The sequence below is a fragment of the Sceloporus occidentalis genome, unplaced genomic scaffold (assembly GCF_023333645.1).
Source record: "Sceloporus occidentalis isolate IW3139 unplaced genomic scaffold, rSceOcc1.0.p SCAF_7, whole genome shotgun sequence".
Classification (NCBI taxonomy): domain Eukaryota; kingdom Metazoa; phylum Chordata; class Lepidosauria; order Squamata; family Phrynosomatidae; genus Sceloporus; species Sceloporus occidentalis.
This window is the reverse complement of record NW_028316987.1, coordinates 47,573,969-47,588,396: the sequence shown is the minus strand read 5'-3', so window position 1 is coordinate 47,588,396 and position 14,428 is coordinate 47,573,969. Positions and strand designations below refer to the sequence as shown.

At 37.8% G+C, this 14,428-nt stretch overlaps 1 protein-coding gene across 3 annotated transcripts in view; it reads right to left on the bottom strand.

The window, feature by feature from the left end:
* Positions 1 to 14,428, bottom strand: part of LOC149309707 (oxysterol-binding protein-related protein 10-like) — an 80,887-nt gene that overhangs the window by 62,322 nt on the left and 4,137 nt on the right. For all 3 annotated transcript variants that reach the window (XR_016281929.1, XM_089532888.1, XM_089532889.1), the window contains exon 2: positions 744 to 919. Coding sequence is in view for 2 of the 3 variants with exons in the window: in XM_089532888.1 (XP_089389014.1) it covers positions 744 to 919 (176 nt within the window). In the remaining variant the exon portion in view is untranslated. The remainder of the gene's footprint in view (positions 1 to 743; positions 920 to 14,428) is intronic.

Below are 14,428 nucleotides of genomic sequence, written 5' to 3'. Positions count from 1 at the left end.
GAAATAAATAAACACAAAAATAATCTGTACTTCAGTTAAACCAACCTTTTAAAAGAATCAACACGTTTTGTTGCTTCAGTGACTCTTAAATCTCAAGTTCATCACTCTAAAAAGTGGTTTTTAAAGACTGACATTTTGATAATTTTAATTTCATGGATTTTAAGCATATATTGACATAATGCATTAGGTTTTCTCTATTATTTAAATCAGGAATAAGAACTGCACAATCCACAAAGTGATAGTCTATCCTTTGGGGATCCCCCCCAATTTCATACTTGAGGATCCCCTGCAAAAATAGCATTTTTGACTGAGAAGATGATTGGGACTATTGTCTTCCTCTTCTGTACAAGGGATTTCCAGAGGCATCTGCTTGCTTATTGTAGGAGCACTTGTGCCTCTCCTCTATTTCCATCTATTAAAAATAAAAATGTTGAAGCTATCTCCAGACCTCTCCTCATAGCGGCCATGAAAAAAGGTACTATGATGCTGTTCAGATTATGAGAAAGTAAACATCATGTTTTATCAGTTGATTCTGCTGTGAGGAAGGGTGCCTGGCCCAGCCCCATAACTTTTCAACACTAAGGGTGTGCTTTTAGTTTTAACTATCATGTAATAAAGTTTTACCCTATTCAAACTAACTAAAACATTTGAAATAGTTCAGTACACAATGTAAAACTGGAAAATGAAACAATTATAGAAAATGCTGGCTTTGAGTTTTTCAAGAAAGTAACACAATATTCTACCTCTCAGTTTATACATTTCTCCGTTAGCAGAGTATACCACCAACATGTTTGGTGCTTCATCACTGAGGGAAACTACAGCTCCAGCTAAGGACAGCACTCCTCGTGGCTTCTGATTTTTACTTTGTTCATTCACAAAATACTGTAGAATTCCAGTTTCAAAATCCAGCATGAAGTACCTGTTAATGTAATAATAATAATAATAATAATAATAATAATAATAATAATAATAGCTGTTAAGGTTCATGCCCTTTTTTGTCATTCAAGTAGCATGCCTGTAGGCATTTTTAGGTTTGCACATTATCTTATAAAATAGATTTTGCTGGAAGGGTCATTTTGGAGGGGGGTTAAATGCATATTTCAAATAACATATCTCCGTTTCAATGCCTCATCTGTAAATCTCTCTCTAATAGGATAAGCCTAGAACAGGACAATTACAGTAGAAAAAGTGAACCAGGATGCAGGTATTTTACTCTTTAAATGACCAGCAATAGTACCACAAATAGCAGATTACACACTCTGTGTATGCCACTGAAAGTCATGTACTCTTGTGCTTTCGAGATAATAACTGATTGCCAAAACTGTGTTATGTTCTTTGTTACTGAACTTTAGCTTTTGAAATAAAATATGTATAAATAGGACATGCAGTCTAAGGTACAAGGACACACAACACACAAAAACAACACACTGTGTTGTGCAATGCCATGGTAACACATCCAAGTTTTATTAGTACAGCAACTAGAAGAAAATATATTCCATAAATTATGTTTGACAATTTGCTATACAGCTCCTTTTGCAATAGAAAAATACCAGCCTAACTAATGAGATGATTATTAAATAAAGCATGTGTACAGTACAAGATCCAGTAATATTATTTTAATATGTAAATAGCCAGATAGATTAACACTATGAGCACACCGCTTAAATTTTGACACTCACACTGCTGATAAAGTCCAAAAAGTCTAACACTGGCATCATTGTGCAATATGATATAAATATAAATTTGAGTCAGCATAATACTATTTTGAGGTCATATTGGTGCTCCCCTCCTCCTAAGACCTCAGCAGTTTATCCTCCATTTTAGCAAACACTCTTCTTACAACAAGGATTATTGCAAGGAACCAGCAAATCTTCAATGTTATGAAGAGGGGAAACTATTAATGTTCACAGGCAAATAACTCATGGTCATTTTCTGTTCATAAAACTGAACAGACTGATGTGAACCCTTCAAATTCTAACATAACTTGTTTTAACGTAACATGTTACATATTATGCTAGCATGTGTATAGCATAATTTTAAAGAATGGCTGGAAAAAAAAGCAAATTAATTAACACTAAATGACTAAAACCTTTCAATATCCACTTCTATCCACAGTATAATTATTTAAATGAAGCAACTTTGAAAATAAGTTTTTTTAAAAATTGCAAACTGTGGTCATATTTAAACTATGAACTAACGCGAGTCTTGCTTTTCATATCTTTGTGGAGTTCTTATACAGGGTACTCTAGACCACAAACAAACTTAAGTATATAGGAACATCTCATATACATCAATTCAGAATTCATCCAAATTAGGTAGCAAGCATGTGTGCTAATAAGTGATGCTCCATCACTCCCATTCTGCCAGCAGCAGCAGACTAAACTAAGGAAATCAGCTTCAAGCTAAAACTTACATTTACACTTTAATTAAGATTCATGGCTTGTTGTTCCTAAGCAATCCAGATATTGTAAGTCAAAAACAACCCTAGCTTCCGACTGCCACTTGTTCTGAGACTCACACACCAGAAGTCCAGATTGGAGAATAACACTAACCTTCCTGATCAGTTCTTAGTTTCTGAAGCCACTCCTGCAGACAGCAGTAGCTACCCGGGATAGCTACCTAGCAGTGTACATCAGTATGTTTTCTTTCTTGCTCTCTGGACTTCTTGAAAATACAGGGACGTAAAGTAATCTGTTTTCTAGAATATGGCATGGTTCGTATATGCCCCAATGCTTCAGAAACATCTCAATTTTCAATATATCCAGAATGTTACAAGGTCTCCATATTACCATGGGACAAAATCAGCATCTTGAAATACGCTTGGATGCTTTAAAATCAACCACTGAAATAATCTGCTTCCATTGTTCTCATTCTATCAGAAATCACTGCACCAGCTAGTCCTACAAGTTCAATTTGTTATGAGTGAGGATACCACTGCATTGCAGAAGAGAACACCTTATGATTGCAGAAGGTCTTATATTCAACTCTGTACTAAGTCCAAGTAAAATAATCAAAGTAGAATATGATGAGAAAGACTCTGGCTCTGAACCCTGGAGAACTGCTGCCAGACACAGTAGACCACACTGGGCTAAAAGGACAAAGAACGTGACCTTGTACAAAACAGTTTTCTATGTATATATATTATTGCTTATAAAAATGCAAGTGACATTTGCAGTCTATGCCTCACCAAAATGACCACCATTAGTATCTTGTAGCGGTGGTGAAAAGTATCAAATTTCATAACTACTACACCAAATCAGGATTAATTATTGGATCTAAGAGCACAAAACCATCAAGCCTTCATAACCAGGGGATGCTCTGATTTGCCTCAGACTTGATAATACAGACTAGATTAGGTTTCGCGAGGCCAACCTGCATCCAGGCAAGCAAATGAGTCAAAAGTTGCTCTCCGAGGAGAAGATGATTTGGCGTGTGCTTGGACACCAAGCCTTTAAATGTGTGGGTCTAAACGATCAGAAAAGCTAGAATAATTATTGTTATTATTTGTACATTTGGTGCCCTTTCAACTGATTGTTTCTGATTTATGGTGACCCTATGCAGTGCAACATTTCCACTTTAATTGTCATGGTTCCATCCCATGGAATCCTAGGATTGGCAGTTTGGGGAGGGACATTTTGAATTCTCAACTAAAATGCTTAGCTGCTTCACCTCACCACAGACTCCAGGATTCCAGAGGATGCAGCCACAGCACTTAAAGTGGAATCACAGTGCTATAACTGTGTAGTGTGAAAGGGCCCTTGGAGCCTAGGTAGAGCCTTTCTATGAAACTGATCTGTCTGATTTTTCATTTCCACCTGAGATCTAGTCGCTCATTGCTCCTTATGTAATTTGCAAGGAGTGACATGAAATGAATAGAAGTCTCTAAAAAATGAACAGAACAAAAAAAAATGTCCAGTTTTTAAGCATTCTGAAAGTACACATAAAATAAATGAGGATGACAAAATGCTAATACCATAGAACAAGATCACTGCTTGTAATTCTACACAAGATTCCTTGGTATATAGTTGTTTATCGTTTATAAAAATGACTTATGATTTTCTAACTGATGCAGAGAGATTTTTAGAAACAAGATATTCCCCAACTGTCAGCTTAGTCTACTAGTGCAAAAGGAAAAAGGGATGAGCAGGAAATTGGGCAAGCAAACTGAGATAACAATTTTTAAAGGAACATGATTGATCTTATAGTGACTACCTGCAATGATCACTGATGGGGTAGCTCTAGGAGACAAAAAATTAAATTGGTAGTTGTGCCCATAAATACTGAGGATATGAATCATTCCTTCTCATCCTGCCTTCTGCTGATGTATCTGCTAATGGAAACAGCAAAGTCCTTCTTTTTCATTTTTTAAATGTTTTTTATGGCTGGGGATCTTCAACGTTTCTTATTCATAAGATCACCATTAACGTGAAGCCAACTTTACAACAAGTAAACAACAAGTGAGGGAACAGTCTGTCATCAGGAATGGCATGCAGTTGGTGTTGTTAACTGCCATCAAGTCAACTTCAACTTATGACAGCCTTATTAATGAGATACCTCTAAATCACTCTGTTATCAACAGTCCAGCTTAGGTCTTGCAAACCTATGGAATGGCTTACATTCCATTTCTCAGTGCATATCCAGCATGATACTTGTGCAACTACATTCTACACAGTATTCCAAAAAGCAATAAAGTATTATTGATTGAAGAAGCTACACTGATTTTCTTAGCATTGAAATATGGGTATTTTTGCCCTGGGACAGTAAAATTTCTCTGCAAAAGACCTGCCAACTGTGCAAGTGAGGTTTGTTTGGACCCACCTAAACATCTAACAGCATGGTGTAGTGGTTTGAGCAGTTGACTATTACTCTGGAGAGCAGGGTTTGAAAACCCGGGCCATAAAAACACACTGGGTGACCTTGGGCAAGTCACACTCTCTCAGCTCAGAACATGGCAACGGCAAACATTCTCTGAGGAAACTTGCCAAGAAAACCCTGTGGTAGGTTCACCTTAGAATCATCATAAGTTGTCTTCAAATGACTTGAAGGGGCGCACACACACACACAACCATCTAATAACTTCAAATCTTTTGCAAAACAAAGCTAGTGTCTGTAAAAGTTCCTAAATTCTTCTCTAACTAGGTTCTCTCACTACAGGTTTAAATTTAGCTCCCGTGAACTTGTTTTGTTGCTCACTTAGAAGGTACCCTCCCGAGACACAGTTGGGACTAGTCCCGGGCTGGCTGTTTTATATCTAAGCAGGAAGCCATCTGTGACACTCCCACACTTGGCAAATGTCACTGCCTGATTTAGTCATAACAGTCTCAGTTTCTGATTGCAAAACTAAAGACCAAGGCCAGCTCACAGCCATAATATCTTGCCATAAACCAAACCGTAAATAAACAAGCCATTGGCTGTCTTAACACATATTTGCTAAGCTAAATGACAGATGGATAGAAATTAAATATGTTACAAGAATTGGCCTAATTCAACATCATTTGTTGTTGTTGTTATTGCTGTTGTTGCGTGCCTTCAAGTGGTTTCCAATTTATGGCAACCCCGAGGCAAACCTATCACAGGGTTTTCTCAGACTGAGGGTGTGTGACCTGCCCAAGATCAACTAGTGGGTTTCTATGACCAAGGAGGGAATCAAATCCTAATCTCAAATCATACTCTAAACCAGTACACTACACTGGCTCTCTACATTAAGATGCTAAATCGAGCTAGACTGAGAAGTCAGAGCAAAGAAGGTAGGTACCAAAGTTGGTCAAAACTGAGGTCTTTAAACTACCACAATGAACAGTATGTAATGTGGGATCAAACTGGGGGGAGGGTCCAAAAGCTAGGTGCCACCTCAGAAAAGGCCTGCTGTTGGCATCAAGCGCACCTCAAAGGTGACAGGATACAGAGCAGGATTTCAGATGTGATACACAAATATGCAGGAGTGAAGATAAGCCAATCCCAAGCCACTTAGGGCATCATCAGCAATAACTAGTATCCTGAATTGTACTCAGAAACAAACTGTAAATCAATTACTTAAATTGCATAGAACCCATGATTCAATGGGAAACTGCTAAACAGACAATTATGTACATTTCACTGATTCGGTGAATGAACAATTTCATTTACGCCAATAAAATTGAAAAGGAACAGATTGTTACCCCAAGATTTAAAACCCCCCATTCACCCCTCCCTATTTCATATAAAATTAATAAAGCTGGTGTGAGTGGCCCAAGAATGACCCAACTGTGGACACCCTGAATCCATGGCAGGCTTAAATTCCTGCATGTAGGAGATAGCAGGGAATAGGTTGCTGGGAGCCCAGCTTGATGAAATATTGGAATTTTCCAGCATGTCTGGAGAGGGTGAAGGGATCATGGCTAAGGAATAGGACTGGAAGCACATAGTAGGGCAAAGGGCTTGCAATCCAACATGCTAATTCTTTTTGTCTGAGGTATTTGCACCAGTCACCCATTGCATTCAATCCAGTTTCAGACCATTCTTTCCTGTCCTGGGAAACTAACTAAAATAATTTAATCCATTTTACTTTGCATTTTTGCCCCCCCCCCCCAAGCTATTTTCAAGGTATACATAACAGCCATTCAAAGGTAGCAAACCAGCCATTCTTCGATCTCAGTTTGGAAGCAGGCAGACACTCTGTCAATTTAATTAAACTGAGCCCCTCAATACACTGGCTAACCCCTAGTTACACAGCAACTATCTAGTCCTCTCTTTTCATTCTGGACCCTCCTTGATTGGAAGCAAAATCCTAAGCAGTGAAGTATTACCCTTAGCAAAGCCTTATTTGCCACTTCTGCCTTTGTTTCCTAGCTCTAGTATGTGTGTGTGAATGTCGTGTATGCATGCATTTCACTTATTCCCCTTAATAAAATTTTCAGACCTACTGAAACGCCTTTAGAGTTCTGTGTGATTTTGGAGCTGGTACAATTGGGATGAATCCTGAGGTCACTGTTGCCCTGACCGACCAGATCTCTCCTTTGAACTAAGTACCAAATTCCCCTAAAAGCATAGCAGCAGCAACAACAAGTTTATTGATTAGTCAAGTGACCATATCAATGGTAAAATACAAATATCACAACATCAAAGTACATACAAAGATAAAACTGGATCACTTCTACATGCGCTCTACATGGGGCTTCCCTTGTGCTTGATTCAGAAACTGCAATTAGTGCAGAACATGGCAGCCAGAGTAGTGTCAGGAACATCAAGGAGGGACCATATTACTCCAGAATTAAAGTCCCTCCACTGGCTGCCTATTAGTTTCCAGGCCCAGTACAAGGCGTTGGTTATCACCTTTAAAGCCCTAAATGGCTTGGGTCCAAACTATCTCAGGGACCGCCTCCTCCCGTATAATCCTCCCTGCACACTCCGGTCCTCTGGGAGGAATTTGCTGCAGCCTCAAAGAGCTAGGCTTTTGGCTACCTCCCAGAGGGCTTTTTCTGTTGTCGCCCCCAGATTATGGAACGACCTGCCGGATGAGATCCATCAATTGACATCTTTAGACAGCTTTAAAAAGGCTGTCAAGACAGATCTCTTCCGGCAGGCCTTTCCGGGATCGATAACCCTGACCTCAGGAACCCTCTTTTCGTGGGAGTCCCCAAGGTCCTCCCTGGAAATGCCACCGTGGTTTACTGTTTTATCTGTTTTGTTTGTTCTGTTTTGTTTTGTAATGTGTATGTGTTAATGTTGTTTAATTTGTTGGTTTTAATTATAATTGATTTAATAATTTTTTAAGGGGGGAGGGAATTTTGATGTATAATTGTATGGTATTTTATTGCTGTTAGCCGCCCCAATTGACCTCAAAGGGGCGGGATATAAATAAATTATTATTATTATTATTATTATTATTATAAAATTCATATAAAATTAGCTAGAGAGTTGAGACACATAAAAGTTGAATAAAAACAAGTTTGATAAAATACAAAAATATAGAATAAAAGCAAACTAAAACATGGGGGTGTGGAGGAAATAAAAAAAGGCGGGTGTTTAAATGAACTCATCACCATGGCATGAAACCCTGTGAGTATGATAAACTGATCTCTCAAGTAAGCAGCTCTTATAATTAATTTTGTGTTACAACACACTAAATGTAAATTCTCTCCTGAGAGGAAATGAGACAATTTAACAATAGGATCCAAGTTAGTCATGCTAACCAAAAAAAATTGTAAGAAATGGGATCTCTCCTTATCATATATGCAACAATTGAACAGGATATGAACAATATCCTCTATGGCTGGAGCACCACAGATACATGTTCTTTCATGGTAGGGTATTTTTTGGAACCGACCTAATCTTACCATTCTGCTAAAATCATAGCAGTTGTGGGTGTCCTCCCAGACTTCAACAGTTTTGGGTAACACAGTATATGTTCAGGAAAACTGAATACCAGAAACTGCTCAACACTGCACTTGGACCAGCTCAAATTTTCTCACTCACTCCTGATCACATCCAGATTGGGTACTTACAATATATTCTACACTGTTGTACACCCAGTCAAATGATTTCTGATTTATGGTGACCCTAATGTGAACCTATGACAGGGTTTTCTTAGCAAGATTTGTTCAGAGGGGGTTGTTCAGAGGCTGAGAGAATATGACTTACCCAAAGTCACCCAGTAAGTTTCCATGGCAAAATGAGTATTCAAGCCCTGCAGTCCAGAACTCAAACTACTATACCAAGCTGGATCACAGTCTAGATAGAAAATGATTTTTATTTTTCATTACTTATGTACCTTTTTTTCACAAAATCCCTATTTGGAAGATTTAGGATAAGTGCTATTTCTTTGGTTTACACAGTGGGTAAGCAAGGTTTAACTTTGCTTTATCTACAGAATTAACATCTTAATATTCATGCATCTCATAGATATTACTTTAATCTCATAATATATGCAATTCTTCTATGTATTGAAGAGGAAATAAACTCCAAGATTTGAGGATGAACCAAGAATCACTGGAATCCAAATCTGAGAGAAGGAGCTAATATAAATTTTAAACCAATAATATATCTGTGATGGAAATCCTTTGAAATAATAGAATTCCAAAACACAACAAAATTTGGGGAAAATCAGTTTTGTTTTGTTTTTAAAAGAGGGATGTCAAGGGGCTTTAGGGATTCCAAACTGGGGCCTCATAGCTCCCAGCACCAGCAGGCTGCACTTTTTCACATCCCTCTGAGATGATGACAAAATATCCCTCTGAGATGATGATGTGAGATAACCTAATAAAATCTCCTGTCTCTCTCACAGCCATCCATCACTAAGATGGCTGGTCTGTTCTATAAACTTTATTTATACAAAATAATTACACCAGCTCATATTATACAACACAAACATGAGGAAGCACAGATACTACAATGTGATGTCAAACACTGGATAATAGCAAAGGGAGGATGAACTGTGCTATTCCTTACTAATATGAACAGAACAGATTTTCCCCCCGTTGATGATAATTTAAGTACTTCCCACAGTACTTCCTACAGAATAGATAAGTGGGAGGAATTAAAAGCTAAATATCCCTTTAAAATACTAAGAGTCTAAATCATAATGTAACTACTGTACTATCAAATATTTTTATATCAGTATAACGTCTAATAGTATAGTGACTCATGAAACATAACCCACCTTCTAGTACATGTAATGTTAAGCATCTGCATAATCATACCCCTAGAATAGGGCTGGGGGACATGTCTAACACCAAATTTTTCTGAACAGTTTCCAGAACTCTTCACCATTGGCTCAGCTGGCATGGCCTAATGGGAGTTGCAATCCAACAGTATCTGTACCACTTCCACCTTTGTTCTGGAGGAACTTGTACTTAATTAAGATTTAAGGTATGATTTATATTCAACTTTGACTTAACTGTCTGCTGACCCAATAAAATTACACTGATGTTCTAGCAGTGTGACAAGAGATTAATACTTCAGAATAACAGCCATTAATTTATATAGAGCAATTCCCCTAAGGAATACTTTCTTCCAAAACTAGCTTGTAATTTATAATCTGATTGTAGCATGATAAGAATTTTGCATATTAACTCAATAAAAATGAAAAATAATGGCCATATGCATAAATTTCCCACTGAAATCAGTGGAACCCCATATGCTGGCCTTTGACTGAACTGCGCCTCAATCTGTGAAAGTTCAGTGAGGGTGTTTAACTGTCTGTCTGTCTGTCTGTGTTTAATTATACACTGTTACATTCTTGAAAATTTTCTACACCATCACAACTTTCAAAGAGAGCAAAAGATCATGAAGTACACCTTGCATCTCAATGGAGTAATGGTTTACACATTAATTCCTTCTGCACAATACATCTACAAAACTGAAGTATTCAATTAGCCAGGGCATCTGCAAGTTAATAATCGCCTAGAATGGTGCACTGAGTTCAATAAATAATGGCTACAACCCTGTGTGTACATGTCTTCAAGTCACCTGTCAACTTTTGGCGACACCATGAATTCCAAAGGGTTTCCTTAGGCAAAGAATACTGTACTTCATAGATGGCTTTGGCAATTCCTTCCACTGAAATATAGCCCACAGCACCTGGCATTCTTTGGTGATCTCCCATCAAGTACTAGTCACAGTTGACCATGTTAGACACCCCCTTTAATAGATCTATCCCTCAGCAACTTACTGCTTCACAATCTGCTTCTTTCCTAAATGGAAAAAAAAAACTTTTCAAGCATGATATGAGAGTACTAGCAGTTACAGTAAAATAACAGCTGATCCAGTGGATGTGAAGCACCTCAGTGGTATGTACCAGCATACATCAAAGATGAGAACTGTAAAGCCTTCCAGATGTCATTGAACTGTAATTCCCAATAACTCTAGCCACCACAGCCAATAGTGGAGGATGCTGGGAGGTGCAATCCAACATCACAATAGTCACACAATTCCAGCCCCTGGTATGCTTGCCTACATCTGTACTTCAAACATTTATTGGCACTACAATTGGCATAGAAGACTGCCTTTCGTTTTCGAATTAATGCAGATCCAGTGACTCAATGGGATTTACAGAAATATTATTTTGCCATTCAGCAATTCATTCAGCGGCTCTTATCTACTTGGGCCTAGCAGTTGGATTTAAACCTTAGTTATAAAAGTAGAAGTACTGCCAAAAAAAAAAAAAACACAAACCCAAAAACCCCACTTTCATCAGTTTGGAGCGCTGAATGATTCCAGGAACTAGCAATAAGCTGTATACAGCGAAGAAGGAGGGGATACATCTTCTATAGCTGAGCAATAAATATTTTAAGAATTCCTCCTTTCCCCAAGACTGTGAATTTCTGACAAGTTTCTGAGACTCTCACAAAAAACCTTGGTGGTAACACTATTGGCCACACATCATCTAGATCTCTCTCCTCACCACACTCTTCCTTTACTTCTCCCCTTCTGCCGAATGTGTCTCAAATTAATATCCTTAGTGTAGGACTGAGTAGAGGCTGACAGAATAAGTTATACACTTGTAATCTCTGCCTAGCTACATGGTGGGCATTAACGCTAACAAAAGAAAACACACAACTGGAATAGGTAAAGAGCTTTTCCAAGAAGAACAAGCACGGCTTTTGCAAAGGCAACCTCTGACTCACTAAACTAGTAGAAGTTCTACAGCAGCATCCCTAAGAATGCTACATGGAAGATTTAGTGAACACTGAGCTGGATTTGCAGCATGTTTTTGACATAACTTTTTGCCAAAGATCCTGAAGAACTGAACTGTCACAATATTGAAAACTCTCATAGATCTCTCACTCACTATAGGAGTAAGCGAAGTGCAGGAATTGCTCTGAGGGCTTTCTCCTTTGAAGTGGCAAAGAAATATTTTAAACAGGGAGAAGATACTTTTTCACAAAGGACAAGTAAACACTGCTTCCTACAAGGATTTATACTTGGAATAATGCAACTGAATTTATTCAGAGTCAACAACAAAGAGGAACATACTGTAGTCACATCTGCAGATGACAACAAAGTGTTCAAGATAGTGAAAATGCAGGACTCAACTATTTCTCTTCAAACTTGGTGAGTCAGCAACAAAATGTCAGGTCAGATGATGCAATGTAACTGTAAGAGCCAAGCACACTGGAATATTACTTAACATTTACACTAAGAATGTTTTTCAAAATAAATGATCCACCCACTCAAGGAAGAAGAGCTCATAGAAACACAGTAGAGAATAAACCAACAGATTCAGGCCCTAGAAGTGTATTGTGCCTTCACATTTCCTATCAACTTGCAACCCCATGAATTTCATAGGGTTTTCTTAGGCAAGGAAAACACAGAGGTGGTTTTGCCAGTTCCATCCTCTGAAATGTAGCTTACAACACCTGGTTATTGCCCATTCAAGTACTAACCCGCTTAGCTTCCAAGATCAGAAGGGCTCTAGTGCCTTTAGGGTATTTTGGAAACTAGCAAATGTCTGAAAATAGCAGAGCAGGTATCCTACAATGGCATTGTATAAATCCATGGCATGCCCACAGTCAGAACACTCTGTTAAGAATAGCAGGGAAAGTTATGTCACCCTGCATTAAAAAAAGATATTGCCAAAAAAGAAGAAACCTAAACATGTTTACTTGAACACCAATGGGTCTACCTTGCAACTTTGTCAGAATTATGCACGTGTGCATTGTTTTAAATTATCTTAAACTGTTTTAACTGATTTTAAACTTGTCAAATTATTTACTATGTTTTAGTCTGTTTACTTTATATTTCATGTTGTAATTTTTTTAATTAGTCAAATTAAATTTTATTATAGGCTGTCCTGAGATCCCATGATATACAGAATACTTTTTTTTTCATCCAACACTATCAACTGCAGTAAGACAATATTGACTAAAAAACTACAGTCACCACTTCCAATTCCTGGTAATAGGGAAGAAATAACAATTCTTAGGTCAAATTCTGTTCCTTCAAAAGAGACGCTTGCTCACTCCCTAGTTTCTGTTCCATGAATCTAATGGGAATATGGTAAAATTACAGCAACACAATTAGAGATCAAAAACACTGGGTTTTGGATAAAAACCTCTGGAATCTCATGCCCTCACCCAATGGTTTGTGGAAATCATGTTTTAAAGCTCTAAAGAGAACCTGTTAACCAGGAGATCACAGCCTTGGCCTCCATAACCCACTTTTTAAAAGTATCTAGCAAAATGTGTAGCTGGTCACGGATAAAAAATGTATAAAGAATCAACCAAACACCTCTGCCAATTTTTAACAGTTTTTCAAGTTAAGCTGTTAAAAACATTATACATTTTATCTTAGGAAAATACAACTTCAGCTCTAATAAGCAATAACAAAACAGTCAGCTTTACATCCATTCACAGATCACACCACCAACATTCTCTACTACACACTTATTTTTTACAGCTGCTTGCATCCACCTGCAAGCAACCTGAAAGAAGACTGGTTTCAAAATAGAACAGGTTGCTCATAATGTATCTGGAAGATACACAAACCTAAATAGTATTGTCAAACACAAAGGTTTTTCATACCAATAAGGAAGAGATGTTTTCCCCCCTCTGCACCCAATCTTTGTACATTAGGACAGGCTTTTAGTTACGCCTACTGGGAAAATACACCCACGAAGCAAGGCATGGAAATTCTGATTTAACAGTGAATATGGCGCCATATGGATGGCATCCACAACCACGTAGTACAGTAAGATGGTAGTTTGGAGTCCTGAGCATCATCACAGCATTATTGTTAATGGAAATGGACAGCTGCGGGGCAGGGGTAAGGCTATGATTTTAAGCTCTGGGAGTAAGTCCCACTAAACTCAGTTAGTTACTTCTGAGCAGAGATATAGGAAATGTTATTTTGAAGAAGATAGTCACATTAGTCTGTTTTGATACTAAAAGAGAGAAAGGAGGAAAGAAGGAGACTTATGGGACCTTTAAGTAATGAACAATTTATTTCACCATAAGCTGTGTAAGTGGGTGGGTTTGAAGCCATTCCAAGAAATGGGCTGTATTTCATGAAAGCCTTGTTCTGGGATAAATGGTTAGCCTAAAGGTTCCATAAGAATCCTTTTTTACTTTCCTCCCATCTTTTTATATAGGAGGTACTGTCAGAAGTTACAAGAGAACTGTAATGAAAAAACATTGATAACTGGCAATCTCACCTGCAGTAATCAAACACCAGCTCCCCAATTTGATATTTAGGAACATTTAAAAAGATTATTTTATATCTATAAATGTGTATGGATCAAGTGGGAAATCTATTATACTTTTCTCCATCCCTAGTTAAAGTAAGTGCGACAACAACAGCTAATCCAGTAAATTAATTTTATACCTAATCTTATTATTGACAAAAGATCATCACAAAGGTCTTGATTAATTCAAAATTATTTTTGTGGACTCCTCCAGACCATTCAATAGTTGCAGAAAATGTGGGGACATTCTATTATGGGATTTCATGTCTT